This window comes from Leptodactylus fuscus, chromosome 1, assembly GCF_031893055.1.
Source record: "Leptodactylus fuscus isolate aLepFus1 chromosome 1, aLepFus1.hap2, whole genome shotgun sequence".
NCBI classification, from domain to species: domain Eukaryota; kingdom Metazoa; phylum Chordata; class Amphibia; order Anura; family Leptodactylidae; genus Leptodactylus; species Leptodactylus fuscus.
Window position 1 is genome coordinate 7,705,188 of NC_134265.1, and position 15,258 is coordinate 7,720,445.

At 47.1% G+C, this 15,258-nt stretch overlaps 2 protein-coding genes across 2 annotated transcripts in view; both read left to right on the top strand.

Annotated features, from left to right (window-relative positions):
* The window catches only part of LOC142201847 (uncharacterized), a 174,408-nt gene extending 162,705 nt beyond the window's left edge, over nucleotides 1-11,703 (top strand). Inside the window, 2 exon segments of the mRNA XM_075272271.1 lie at nucleotides 10,414-10,900; nucleotides 11,069-11,703. Coding sequence (XP_075128372.1) covers nucleotides 10,414-10,900; nucleotides 11,069-11,703 — 1,122 coding nt within the window.
* Nucleotides 8,422-8,898, top strand: LOC142190845 (zinc finger protein 418-like). Its single transcript, XM_075262318.1, has 2 exons — nucleotides 8,422-8,648; nucleotides 8,732-8,898. Exons 1-2 carry the CDS (start codon nucleotides 8,423-8,425, stop codon nucleotides 8,824-8,826), a joined length of 321 nt encoding a protein of 106 aa, XP_075118419.1. The 5' UTR covers nucleotide 8,422; the 3' UTR covers nucleotides 8,827-8,898.
* Nucleotides 11,704-15,258: the final 3,555 nt, after the last annotated feature.

Genomic DNA, 15,258 nt, shown 5'->3' on the forward strand with positions numbered 1-15,258 from the left:
CAGTTTCTGAGTGTTAATTCCTAAAATATATTGGGGCCTTCATACCACCCTCAATTCCTGCTATATTCACCCAGGTTGTCATTGTCAATTCTCTAAAGAAATTGGGGCCTTCATACCACCCTCATTTGTTGCTATTGGCATATAGTGCCAGGTTCTGACTGTTAATTCCCCAAATAATATGGGGATACATACACCCTACATCTCAGGCTATTGCCATATTCACCTGGGTTGTCAGTGTGAAATCCCCACATTATTTGGGGAAACATACATGCAAAATTTCTGGGTATTGGCATATTCACCTGGGTTGTCAGTGTGAAATCCCCAAATTATTTGGGGAAACATTCATGCAAAATTTCTGGGTATTGGCATATTCACCTGGGTTATCAGTGTTAAATCCCCAAATTATTTGGGGCCTTCATACCACCCTCAATTGTTGCTGTTGGCATATAGTGCCAGTTTCTGAGTGTTAATTCCTAAAATATATTGGGGCCTTCATACCACCCTCAATTTTTGCTATTGGCATATAGTGCCAGGTGCTGACTGGTAATTCCCCAAATAATTTGGGGATACATACACCCTACATCCCAGGCTCCTGCCATATTCATCCAGGTTGTCATTGTCAATTTCCTAAAGAAATTGGGGCCTTCATACCACCCTCATTTGTTGCTATTGGCATATAGTGCCAAATTCTGACTGTAAATTCCCCATGTCAAGTCTGAGAACATGAATCAAGTTTCATATACTTTATATGTATGATGTGTTTTGGAAATACTAATTTTTCCTACAACTCTGAGACAAAGGACTTTGAATCCAAGATGGAGCTTGGTTGCTTTTTGACACACCCTGTAACAGAATTCCACAGACTGGAGCAAGGAGGTGTCTGGCTGGACATTGAAGTTTGGAGCCAATGGGAGATGGACAACTCAGGAATGCCAAAGGGGGCAGTAACCCCTCCTTTCTTTGTCTCTTAAGTGTGTGTACTTTCAATAAAGAGTCAGTAGCTTGCTGTGTGTTGACCTGGGCACTGAAGCAATTCACCTAGCTGATGAAACAGACTTGAATTCTGTGTCATTATTTAGCAAAATCGCGCAACAATAAGCTTCTTTAATTTGGACTGACTGATTGATCTACGATATAGTCAATTTGACTTTAAAACCCAAATAATTTGGGGATACATACACCCTACATCTCAGGCTCTTTCCATATTCACCCAGGTTGTCAGTGTTAATTCCCCAAATAATTTGGGGATACATACACCCTACATCTCAGGCTCTTGCCATATTAACCCAGGTTGTCAGTGTTAATTCCCCAAATAATTTGGGGATACATACACCCTACATCTCAGGCTCTTGCCATATTAACCCAGGTTGTCAGTGTTAATTCCCCAAATTATTTGGGGATACATACATATATTTTAATTCTCAGACTAATGAAGCTTCACTAAGGTTGTGACAGTGTGTAACACCCCCCCCCCCCCAAACCTTGGCATACATACATTCTAATTGTCAGGCTATAGAAGCTTTAGCCAGGTTGTGACGGTATGTAACCCCACCAACACTAAGTGCGATACACATTAATTGTCAGACTATGTACGCTAAAACCAGCATTCCACTGTGTGTCCCCACAAAACCTAAGTGGGATACATACCAATTGTCAGGCTATGTACGCTCAAGCCAAGGGATACAGGTCCAAATTATACACCCAATTAGTGTAATTCGTAGAGGGATCGGAGAGGACAGGTCTGTGGTTGGCCAAGTACTCACACAACATGCGCCTATACTTGTCCCTCATGATGACACTAGGCCCCTAACTGGCAGTAGTTTTGGCAGGGAGGGGGGGGGGGACATTAACGTGTACCAGACCTTGTACAGTGTTCCCCTGGTGGTTGTGCAGCGGATGGAAGTTGTGAGCCTCATGGAGGAAATATCCTCTCTGATGCCCAATAGGGTTTACGAAAACATTCCCATCATATTCTGCACCAGTTGCTTGTGCCAATTATTTTTGCAATTTTATTTCCCTCTCCCCTAATATAACAAAGGAACAGACATTTGACCTATACCGGGGGTTGAGGCTTGCAAAAATCCAGTATTATTTGCTCTCCATGATGTGAAGTATGCGTTAGACTCTTGAAAAGCAACCAGTCATCAAGTCAGCCATGTGTGCCAGTGTGTTACTTGGCATGACTTTGCTGCCCCCAACTGTAAGGGTCACTCTCCATTTCCTCCATTTTCCACTCCCCTTCACACCATCTGCGGTGAAGCAATGGGATGCACTGAAGTGCACCCTCAAGCCTCGTGTGGGACAGGGACATCAGATGCCACTCCATCCCCCTCGTCTTCCTCCGCCAGCCAACGGTGCGAAGATGAGAGGAGTGTGCTCTGAATGTTTTCTGCCTAGCAGAGGCTACTTCTCACTTACGAAAATTTCCAAACTTTGACCAGTATATCAGGCACAATGGTGTAGGTTTCAAAGAACCTTTGCACCAACAAGTTGAAAACGTGGGCCATGTGTGGACCGTGTTTGAGTCTGGCAAGCTCCAGATCTGCTACCAGGTTCCGGCCATTATCACAGACGCAAAAATGCCAGGCCCCAGGTGTAGCAGGGAAAAACACATTGCCATCTCAGCCAGGATGGCATCCCTGACCTTGGAAGCAGTGTGCTGTCTGTCCCCCAAGCTGATGAGCTTCAGCACATCCTGCTGACATCTCCCCACGCCAGTGTTACAGCGTTTGCCGCTAGTAGCTGGGGTGGAGGTTGCAGCGTAGTAGGCTTTCTGTTAACTCCTGCCATGAATTTTGGGCTGGGAGAGGAGATAGGCCACCCCAGTTTGCACCCCGGGCCCAGACTCCACTACATTCATCCTGCCTGTCATTAAAGATAAGCAGCATCCCTGACCACAGGTGCTTGTCCATGTGTCGGTGGTCAAGTGGACCTTGCAGCAAAGCGCGGAGCTCTGGGCCCGACTGATGTTATGGGACACATGCAGGTGCAAGGCAGGGACAGCACACTGTCATGACCTGATTGGGTGTGTGTGTTGGTGTATGTTTCTGCTGGGGATTCGATCCGGGCTTCTGTGATCTGCTAGTGGGTTCCCTACCATTGAGCCATCAGTGTGTACATAGTGTTCTGGTCTTCTGAACTCACTTGGGGTTATAAGAGTAAACCGCAGGTGTTATGAATTGCCATCATCCTATGGAAGGAGGGAGGAGGAGGAGGTTTTTCCCTCCACACTTCTACTCTGCCCTGCCCTTCACGTCTGTTTGTTTGGCACTATCTGGTTGTTTGAGGTGGGTTCCAGTTTATTTTACCCCAGTCTCATCTTTACCCTTTCCTCACCTCTCCACTGTCCCTCTCCTCATTTCTCTGGTTTTATATTGTGTTGTGCTGCGTGTCCGTTGTCCAGCACATCCCGTCCAGTTTGTTTGTCTGCAGCTGCACCTTTATTTCTGTAGGGGTCACCACCATAGTATCCCCAGTCCCTAGCTCTCTTGCAGCTCTTGTCCTATCTGTCTGTTAGGTCTTCGTGCTAGAGAGCCAGGAGTTGTCGGGGCCAAGGCTAGCTTGGGGACAGCTGACCACCACCCGTAGGCAGGGCCTAGCTAGCCACCGTAGTGCCTGGGATAGTCTCCTTCCCCTGTTTCCTTAGCGGTGCAATCTGCAGCCCGGAATCTGTGTCTGGACTCTGACACGAACGTGACACACACCAAGAGAAGTAGTAACGGCTAGGCCCAGCATAGGGAGGTGCCCCAGCTGCCATCTGGTGATGGAAGGCCTGGGTATCCAGAAGCCTAAACGCCAACATCTCCAGGGCCAGCAGTTTTGAGATGAGGCCGTTAAAGGCTTGGGCATGTGGGTGGTTTGTGCTGTACTTCTGCCTGCAATGAAACGCCTGGGAGATGGAGAGTGGCTGGGAAGAGGCGCATGATGGTGCAGGCCATGCTGGATGCTATGGTAGCTGCCTAGAGTAGGTTGCTCCAGGGTTCTCTTACAGCAAATTGCCAAGGGAACTCAGATGAACAGCACTGATGCCAACTCCTCTGAGATCCCAAGGGAACTTCACAGGACATGTGTATTGCAGAAAAACTTATGAGAAAATAAGTGTAGGGCACAGAGGGATCAGAGAGGACAGAGCTGGGGTCAGCCAGGTACTCCCACAACATGCGCCTATACTTGTCCCTCCTGGTGACACTAGGCCCCTGAGTGGCGGTAATTTGGCCAGGGGGGGGCCATTAACGTGTCCCTCCTGGTGACAGTAGGCCCCTGAGTGGCGGTAATTTGCCCGGGGGGCCATTAATGTGTCCAAGACCTAGGAATACGTCTTGCAACAGGGTAGAGTTTTGCCTGCCTTTGCCTCTACCTACCGTTTTTGCTGCTTAGCTTCCCTCCACATCTACACTGCTTTCGCCCCTAAACATCACCCCAGTTTATTACTCTGCTTCTACCCAGCTTTTTTGTTGATTTAGCTTCCTTCCACATCTACACTGCTTTCGCCCCTGCCCCCTAGACATCACCCCTGTCCTTGTGGGGTCGGTGGCCTCGTCGTCCACCAACTCCTCTTCCAATTGCACACTGTCCCCTTACTGCAAACCGCATATAACCACAGCTTGCCCTGATGGCAACTGTGTTTCATCATCCCCACTGAGGTCCAGAAACGTCGGTGGCTGGTCCACAACCACAAAATTGGAAGGAAATGGCGGATGCTGCAGTATTTCTAACACCTGTTCCTGGTGCTTGGGCCTGGTCTGTGTTGTAGCCTGCACCCTGCTTAACGCAGCTTCCATATCCGGAATTGTGATGAGTGCATGCTAATGTTTCATGTCCAGTGGAAAGGATAGGAGCTGACTTTGATGAACCCTTGGGTTTTCGAGATGGAACTCCATCAAAGGTCTCTGCAGCTCACACACCCTGCTCAACATATGGTATCTAGGGTTTCAGAGTGTGGGGACGTCGCACAACAGCCGGTGTTCGGGCTGATGGAGGCCTTGCTGGAGTGTTTTGAGGCTAGCGGCTGTACACTTGCGAAAGTGGGCGCACACCGCCGCATTTTCACCAGTAGCTCGTGTACATTTGGGTATGTTTTAAAAAAATGTTGCACCACTAAGTTAGACGTGGGCCAAGCATGGAACGTTTTGGAGGCTGGCAAGCTCCAGATCCGCTACCAGGTTCCTGCTGTTATTACACATGACAAAAATGCCTGGCCCCAGGTGCAGCAGAGAAAAACACATTGCCATCTCAGCCAGGATGGCATCGCTGACCTCGGAGGCAGTGTGCTGTCTGTCCCCCAAGCTGATGAGCTTCAGCACGGCCTGCTGACATCTCCCCACGCCAGTAGCTGGGGTCGATTCAAGGGCGGAGGAGGAGGGTGGTGTTTCAGCACTCCTGCCAGGAATATTGGGCGGGGAGACAAGGCAGGCCGCCACAGTTTGCGACCCGGTCCCAGCCTCAACTACATTCAGCCAGTGTGCTGTGATTGAGATGTAGCATCCCTGGCCGCATGCACTTGTCCACGCCTCGGTGGTCAAGTGGAACTTTTGTGCAAAGCGCAGAACTTAGGGCCCGCCTGATGTTATGGGACACATGCTGGTGCAAGGCTCAACTCACCCTAAGGGCCAAAAACACTGCTGGTGAATTTTGTTCAGTTCAAAAGGACTCTGTGTTTAGATTTGGCTCAGTCGCAGCTCCAGGACAGGCCTTTGAAGGCAAGGTTTCCTTTAGTGGCTCCATCTCAGCAGGATGATGATGGTGAATCTTGGTTAAATCTGGTGTCAGAAGGGAAAGTGGTTTCTGATCTACATGTAAAGTACTGGAGCATGTTGTTTGGACAATTAACTCCTGATCAGAACCCTGTAGAGGTAATGTAGAGTCCCATATTAGAGGACCATTACCGCTAGTAGTGGTTGCAGCCAATTCTCCCCCTTTGCAGTCCTCTAAATAGCAGTTACCCCCAGGACTTGATGCCAAAATGTTATCAATTTGACAGTCAAAATCAAGGTCAATGTCTGGGTCCTCAGTCCAATCCACTGCATCAATCCAACACAATGAGAGTGATGGTTCTGGAACCACTGTTTTAGGGGCAAAGAGTTTTAAAGGGGCTAACACTCTGCTGGTGCAAGGCTTTACTCACTCCAAGGGCCAAAAACACTGCTGGTGCAAGGCTCTACTCATGCCAAGGGCCTCAATCTCTGCTGGAAGCTCAGATTAAGATCCTGTAACTTTGTTTGGAAGGGCTCATGTTAAGGGCTAGAAAAATGAATTTTGGAAGGTCTTATCAATCGCGCTGTGCTGTGGAGCCGGGAGGAACGCCCCCTCCCTCTGCTCACACAGCTCGTCCATAGACGAGTATTATCAGGAGAGGGAGGGGGTGTTCCTCCCCGCTCCACAGCACAGCGCAATTGGCGCCGCGAGGCAGAAGGACGTCTCTGGCTAATGGTCAGAAACGCCCTTCTGACCATAGAAGAGCTACGGTACCGTACCGTAAGCTCTTCACACCGGGCACAGATCGGGAAAGCCGACAGTGCGCTGAACTCAGCGCACTGTCAGCTTTCCGGCAGTATATAACACTGCATGTGCCCGGATATGGTGAAAGGTCCTCTTTAAATTGGGGTTTGTGTCCATCCATTTGGGGAGTAAAGAAGGTTTCCAGGTATTTTCCCACTTTGATAGAAGTTTTTTGAATGTGGAAAGTGTGTAGTTGTTAGGCTGTGATGTTGGGGTAATAGAGGGTCTTTGGTGTGTTAGATGCCCCCAGGCATACTTCCCCTGCTGTCCCAGTTGCATTCCAGAGGTGTTGGCATCATTTCCTGTGGTGTCATAGTGGACTTGGCGACCCTCCAGACACGGATTTGGGTTTCCCCCTTAACGAGTATATGTTCCCCATAGACTATAATGGGGTTCGAAACCCAGTCGAACAGTGAGCGGCTGTTCGAATCGGATTTCGAACCTTGAACATTTTAGTGTTCGCTCATCTCTAATGAAATTTGCTGTTCACAGACGCTCCATCCAATCTGGCTGCAAAGAAGAAGTAGGGGCAGAAATCTCATCTCTAGATGTGCAAAGCTGGTAGAGACCGAGCCCAAAAGACTTGTAGCCGGAATTGTAGCCAAAGGCGGCTCTACAAAGTATTGCTATAGGGGGCTGAAGACTTTTACAAGCCCCTGTATTGGTGTTAGATCTCTGGATGGAACATTCTCCGGGACACTCATTCCTCTCATGTCCCTACAGCGGGGCCCATTCTCTACGTCCTCTGTACCATCATGTAAGATTCTGCTCATTTCAGTAAGTCACAAACCTACAGATTCCCGTTGGCCACTTTCTCCTCTGCATTAGTCACTTGTTGTTGCACGTTGCGTACTAGGCTGTAATACTTCCTCTTCTGTCAGGGTCAGGGAGGACTGTACAGTTAGTTCCAGTGTGCTGGTAATATCAGGGGCCGAGTGTCTTCACCTCTATGGCCAGTAGATTGTAGTCCAGACAGAAATGTGGGAGATCTATCTGTGACAGTTGTGGCTGTTCCAAGAGATCGATGGACGAACCATCACTTGTTGTGACTGAAGCTGCAGAGAAAGTCAGTGTCATCTGTACAAGTGTCAGCTCCGTATCTTTGGACTCTTCCTCACCTTCTTGAGGGTTTCTTCCCCTCCTTAGTGGGTAGCACGGCTCATTCTACTAGAGCTGCTGGAGCCTCCTGGGCTGTTCGGCATCAGGTTTTGGTTCTTGCATATCCAATTTGTGTTGTCACACCCCGGGCAGCACTGATCACCCCTCAGCCAGTACGCTTGAGGCTGGTCAAATACTCCCAATGAGATTCTGTTCAGCCTATCACACACCTTATATACCCACCAAGCCGGCCCACAACAAGTCACTCCCTTCCTGAGCTACACGCTGCCGACGTCAGAAGTAGGAGGTGGTGATAATAATGGGACTCAATTCTTCTATTTATTCCATGGGATTCCGTGTAGTGATTACATTGTCTCATCTTCTCTCCATTCAGGTTTCCACAATATAGAATCCTCTCAGTATCTTCTATAGAAGAGAATATTCCTGATTGATCCATCAAGGATGGAAAGAGACGGGAACAAGATGGCGGAAAGTCTATTAAATCTCACCCTAGAGATCATCTACCAGCTTACTGCAGAGGTGAGAGATTCTGATGATGTCATCATGACATCATTCTTATCTATAGTAATAACAGATGATATGACTGGAGAGGTGATGGACTCTGGACATGTATGTAGTGAGATTTATTAATGTGTCTCCCCATAACCAGGATTACACAGTAGTGAAGAAGCCCTCTAGTGGGCGCTGTCAGACTCTTGTGTATGATGGATGGAGAGGAACCCTGAGCCCATTCCCGGGGCCTCCAACTCACCCCCTGATACAGGAGGAGATCAATGGACAGAAGATCCTAGAACTCGCCAACAAGATGCTGGAGCTGCTGACTGGAGAGGTGACAGTGCTGGGAATGCTGGGACATTATACAGTAACTGGAGGGGTCGGGGTGATGACTGTATCATTGTGTTGTCAGGTTCCTATAAGGTGTCAGGATGTCGCTGTCTATTTCTCCATGGAGGAGTGGGAGTATTTAGAAGGACACAAGGATCTGTACAAGGAGGTGATGATGGAGGACCACCAGCCCCTCACATCAGCAGGTAATAGACATGACTATATACACATGGACTTCCATTATTTGTATGTACAGAATGAATTCAGTCCCTGTCTGTGTTTCCTACAGGTAGATCCAGTAAGAGGACAACACCGGAGAGATGTCCCAGTCCTCTTCTTCCACAGGATGATCAGGTAGATGGAGATATTCCCTATGATGTGTAGACGGGCTGTGAAGTCCTTGTGGTCAGTCTTGTTGTATCCAGCAGTATTATATGGTTATATACATGGGCGGTGTCATTGAGCCGCCATCTAATATGTTTATCCGGCTTCTCACAGACCTGCAGCTACTGTCAGGACATCTTTCATCTTCATGCGGATTAATGATCTAGAACATTCTCTGTGACTTCCCCATTTGTCCGGTGACTTTTACATTATTTGTTTCACAGATTTTCCATCAGGATAAAGATGTGAGCGACATGAATGCTATATCTATGAGAATAAAGGAAGAGCCCTATGTGAGTGGTGATGAGGAGTGTGAGGAGGACATTCCTACAGGGACCCGCCCAGGTGAGGAGTCACCACTATATAAAGCACAGAAGGGTCACTGATTCTATTCAGACATTGTTTAGACTATTTGTTGTTCCCCGATTCAGGTAAAATACTAATAATACCTGAATATAAATGTGATACCGCTATAGGTGGTAATAAATGTAGTATAGAATAGAACGGACAGCAGGAATATGGACTTGACATCGATGTGAACGAGGCAAATTTCTTCCTCCCCGGCTGTCAGTCCTCGTGAAGGGAAAGAATTTACCAGAATTATATAGCAGATTATTTCAGGTAGCGGAAAAATAATCCTCCTGCTCGATCTTCAGGCAGATTCCACCTCAGAGCTCTATGGAAATAAATGGGAGGTGGAAAATCCAGCCTGGCCAGTAAGGAATCTGATGGAGATTCGGGGGCTGATTTGGTAAAGCGGAAAAATTCTTCTTCTGAATTCCTGAAGCAGCTTCTACAAATGTCACTGTGTAAACCTCACCTTAGACCCCAATCACACTATGGAATCCGGACTAGAAAATCTGGTCTGTACATCAGTCACATTTCCCAGCCTGAACTCTGTCCACACACCAGGACTCCCTGTATCTTAGTGATCTATGACGCTAGGAGTCCCTGCTTCCTTGTGACTCCACAGACCCTACTACATACTGTATGGGACAGCAGATCCGCGGTGAGTTCAGGCTGGGAAATCCAGCAGATGTGATTTGGATTCTATTGTGTGTATGGGGTGTAATACAGTAAGATTTATGGCATCCTACAGTATTATTCCACATAAGTGTCCATATTTAAGCAGCCATGAATTGTGTTCACCTCTACAGTGACCTAGAGCAGTGGTGGCATCTCCTGCCCCCTTTCATTACTATTCACTATCACTGACCTCCGTCTCAGCACAGTGAATACTAATGAAGTAGGCCGCGCTGCCGTCGTTTGCTGCCTGTGCCACTGACTTCACTTCTTCACACGGTCTGAAGCGTCTCAGGCAGCGGCAGCTCAGTGGGGAATATACTTATAAGGTTATATTATTCAATAATAGTAACATCAGTTTTCTTCTTATCAGTTGACTGTACCAGGAGCTCAGAGGGACATCTGATATCTACAGATTATAAAACAGAGGATCATGGAATCACACAAGATCCATATGAAGAACTTGCCATTACCCCAGATAAACCCTCAGACCTTCAGGAGCACGATCTTTCTCCTCAGTCTGTTAAGCTAAATAGAAGATGCAGAAAGGATGTTATACATCAGAGAACTCACACAGGAGAGAAGTCGTATTCATGTCCAGAATGTGGGAAATGTTTTATTCGGAAATCATATCTTGCTGAACATCAGAGAACTCACACAGGAGAGAAGCCATATTTATGCCCAGAATGTGGGAAACGTTATGCTCATAAATCACATCTTGTTGAACATCAAAGAACTCACACAGGGGAGAAGCCATATTCTTGTCCAGAATGTGGGAAACGTTTTGCTCAGACATCAAATCTTATTAAACATCAAAACGTTCACACAGGAGAGAAGCCTTATTCATGCACAGAATGTGAGATACGCTTTGCTTTTAAATCACATCTTGTTAGACATCAGATACTTCACACAGGATATAAGCCATATTCATGCCCAGAATGTGGGAAATGTTTTGCTCAGAAATCATATCTTGTTGAACATCAAAAGATTCACAGAGGGGAGAAGCCATTTTCATGCCCAGAATGTTGGAAATGTTTTGCTCAGAAATCACGTCTTGTTGAACATCAAAATATTCACACAGGAGTGAAGCCGTATTCATGCCCAGAATGTAGGAAATGTTTTGCTCAGAAATCAAGTTTTCTTAAACATCAAAGAACTCACTCAAGAGAGAAGCAATATTCATGCTCAGAATGTGGGATATGTTTCATCTCTCAATCAGGTCTTGTTGAACATCAACAGATTCACACCGATAAGATGCCATTTTCATGCACAGAATGTGGGAAATATTTTATGAAGAAATCATATCTTTTTAGACATCAGAGAATTCATACAGGGGAGAAGCCATATTCATGCCCAGAATGTGGGAAATGTTTTGCTCGGAAATCAGTTCTTATTAGACATCAGATACTTCACACAGGAGAGAAGCCATATTCATGCCCAGAATGTGGGAAATGTTTTGCTCAGAAATCAGATCTTGTTAGACATCAGACACTTCACACAGGAGAGAAGCCATATTCATGCCCAGAATGTGGGAAATGTTTTGCTCAGAAATCAGATCTTGTTAGACATCAGACACTTCACACAGGAGAGAAGCCATATTCATGCCCAGAATGTGGGAAATGTTTTGCTCAGAAATCAGACCTTGTTAGACATCAGAGAATTCACACAGGAGAGAAGCCTTATTTATGCTCAGAATGTGGGAAATGTTTTACTCAGAAGTTACATCTTGTTGAACATCAGAGAACTCACACAGGAGAGAAGCCTTATTCATGCCCAGAATGTGGGAAATATTTTGCTCAGAAATCAGACCTTGTTAGACATCAGAGAATTCACACAGGAGAGGGGGGATCGTAAGTGGATTTGCAACCTGAATTAATTGACCTGTCTTATGTATTAACAAGGAAATTACATTCATAGTTTTTTTTAGGTTAAAGGGGTTGTCCCGTCACAAGGATCCTATCTATACTGCTTGTTAATGTGAATGTAAGACTTTTCCTAAATACACTGCTTCAGCAAAACTCCTTTGTTTGTCCACTATATTACTTTATTCATTTTTTTGTGGCCACAGCCTTGACCTAGCTGCTCCTGAGTCAAGTGCTGTATCTGCCTGCTCTCAGGGGGAGGGAGGAGGGGCTAAGTGCACGGGAGCGAGCACGGAGGGGGGGGGTAGTTTACCCTTTGGGGGAAGGGGCCGCCAATGCAGGGTTAGACGCCGGAACAGGGTTAGACGCCGGCACAGGTGAAGCCAGCAACATCGCTATGCTTCTGCCCTGGATGAAGCAAGCAGCGGCAGAAGTGATGCTGCTATTCCGGGGGGGGGGGAGGCGAAGGAGCGGAATAACAGCATCGCTTCTGCCGCTGCTTGCTTCATCCAGGGCAGAAGCATAGCGATGTTGCTGGCTTCACCTGTGCCGGCGTCTAATTGTCCCCGACATCCGCTGTAATAGAGAGGCGGATGCCGGGGACAGTGAGACGCCGGCACAGGTGAAGCCAGCAACATCGCTATGCTTCTGCCCTGCATGAAGCAAGCAGCGGCAGAAACGATGCTGTTATTCTGCTCCGCTCCGCGGTCACATATGCAAAGCCAAGCGGCGAGATGCCGCCGGCCCTGCGTGCACGCTCATACACCAGTCTAGCCTTCACAATGCGAATACAGACCAGACACCCTGTAGGGTCTGTATTTGCATTGTGAAGGCTGGACTGGTCTATGAGCGCGCACGCAGGGCCGGCGGCATCTCGCCGCTTGGCTTTGCATATGTGACCCCGCCCACCAATGACGAAACAAAGCCGGAATACAGAAGATTTCAAAGAAACGAAGACTGGTGAGTATGCGACGTGGGACAACCCCTTTAAATTATTTATTTAACCTATTATTGAACTCAATTTCTACAGCTTTAAGCCCAAACTAAAGACACATCTTCTCAGACAGGCGTATCACAATTCCTAATGTAAACCCTTCTGTACCGTATTTGGAATTCCTTAAATTAACCTTCTTCTGTTCCCACTCCCACATTACCCCACATGATATGAGGCCATTTCAGGCTAACTTTATATGTCCAAGCTCGATCCACATGTTAAAGGTCATGATTGGTGATGGTTCATAAAGTTTTATGTTTGTGTAATGACAGTAACCTCTATTACAACATTGTCTGACCACTGTATAAGCAATGCCGCCCCTGCTACCTCTTGTGTCACCCCGTCTATCTCATAGAATACGTCCTTTCCTCACCAGAGATACACTAAAGACACTTATTGTCTCTCTGATTCATTCTCGCCTTGACTACTGTAACTCCTTACTAATTGGTCTTCCCCTCACTAAACTCTCCCCTCTACAATCTATTCTGAATGCAGCGGCCAGGCTCATCTATCAGGCTAGACACTACAGCGATGCCTCGGGTCTGTGCCAGTTGCTACATTGGCTGCCTATTCATTATCCCCCTCCCCCACAGGGCTCTCCATAATGCCGCACCTCCCTACATTTCCTCCCTCATCTCTGTCTACCGCCCAACCCGTGCTCTCCGCTCACTCAATGACCTAACACTTACATCCTCTATTATCAGAACCTCCCACGCTCGTATACAAGACTTCTCCTGAGCTGCACCACTTCTCTGGAATGCTCTACCCCGGACAATCAGATTAACTCCCAATTTCTACAGATTCAAACACAAACTAAAGACACATCTTATCAGACAGGCCGATCACAATGTCTAACGTAACCCCTTAACCCTCCTCTGTCCCCGCTCCCACATTTCCCCACATGATATGATGTCATCTCAGGATAACTTTATAGGTCCAAGCTCCATCCACATGTTACAGGACACGACTGGTGATGGCTCATAAAGTCTTATGTTTATGCAATGACAGTCACCTCTATTACACAAGGGTCTGACCTCTGCATAAGCAATGCCGCCCCTGCTACCTCTTGTGTCACCCCCTCTACCTCATAGATTGTAAGCTCTTGCGAGCAGGGCCCTCAGTCCCATTGTGTGAAATGACTTTCTTTGTAATGTATCTTTCTGTCTGTATTTGAACCTACAAATTGTACAGCGCTGCGGAATATGTTGGCGCTATATAAATAAAATTTATTATTTTTATTATTAACCCCTTCCTGCCGATGGCATTTTTTGATTTTTGTTTTTCATTTTTGACTCCCCTCCTTCCAAACCCCATAACTTTTTTATTTGTCCGCTCTCAGAGCCATATGAGGTCTTAATCTTTGCGGGACAAATTTTTCTTCATGATGCCGCTATTAATTATTCTATATAATGTACTGGGAAGCTTGGAAAAATTCAGAATGGGGGGGATTTGAAGAAAAAGTACATTCGTGCGACTTTCTTACGGGCTTCGTTTTTACGGCATTCACTGCACAGCCAAAAATGACATGTCATCTGTATTCTATGTTTCGGTGCGATTCCAGGGATACCAAATTTATATGGTTTTATTTACATTTTAACCCCTTAATAAAAATCCAAAACTGCCAATTTTTTTTTCCCTGTCGTCATACCAGCAGCACAAGTGGGGTATTTCTACCCCTGTGTGCTGGTAGGACAGATGGAATTTTCAATTAACAAATAATTAATTACAGCTAGGCCCTATAAAGGGCACAAGGACCTCCTACCTGCGTGTTTTTTTCTGTCATGTGACGGTAGGACGGGTGGGAGGACCTTGTGTCCTTTCTGGGCAGGTTTCTTTTGGTTACTTACCTCCTGCCCCCTTTTTTTCCTTCCTTTCTTTCCTTTCCTTCCCTCCCTCAGAATATTTGGGCGAGGCCTCCCATCAGCAACTCAAACTAGCCTCTAGGAGTATGGCTCTGACCACCGCAGCTGGGAGACCCCTTTGGCTGAAACCTTGAGAGCGGATGCCTCCTCCAAGTTTGCGCTCTGCTCATTGCCTTTTGAACCAGGAAGACTCTTTGGCCGGGGACTAGATGAGTTAATGGAGGGACTCGCTGATACTAAGGGGAAGAACCTCCCTCAGGCCTCGAGAGGCAGACGGGAGAGCTTTGGCAGAGGATGTGGTTCATCTCGTCCTAGTTCCCAGATGCAGAGGCGTTCTAGATTCCGCTCAAGAGGCCATGGCCGTGGTTGCCCAAGAGAGGACCCAAAGAAAAAGCTGAACTTTTGACGGGACTCTGCTCCCTGTGGCCGATATTCCAGTGGGAGGTCGTTTCTCTTGTTTGCTAACCATGTGGCGTACCCTTATTCACGATCCTTGGCTGCTGCAGGTTATCGAACGTGGGTATGCGATCAAGTTTACCCAGTCTCCTCCAGACCGATTTGTGACAACTCGCCCTATACCCGCTGCTCGTCAGACCATCCTAGAGTCTTTCATCCTTGAGTACATCCAGAAAGGAGCCTTGGAAAAGGTCCCTCCTTCGGAGGAAGGAGGCAGGGTCTACTCTCTAGTCTT

Bases quoted from the DNA above. Each gene is read 5' to 3' on its own strand.
- LOC142190845 (XM_075262318.1), top strand. From the start codon at position 8,423: ATGCTGGAGCTGCTGACTGGAGAGGTGACAGTGCTGGGAATGCTGGGA. The intron at 8,649-8,731 runs GTAATAGACATG...TGTTTCCTACAG, and splicing joins CCAGCCCCTCACATCAGCAG to GTAGATCCAGTAAGAGGACA.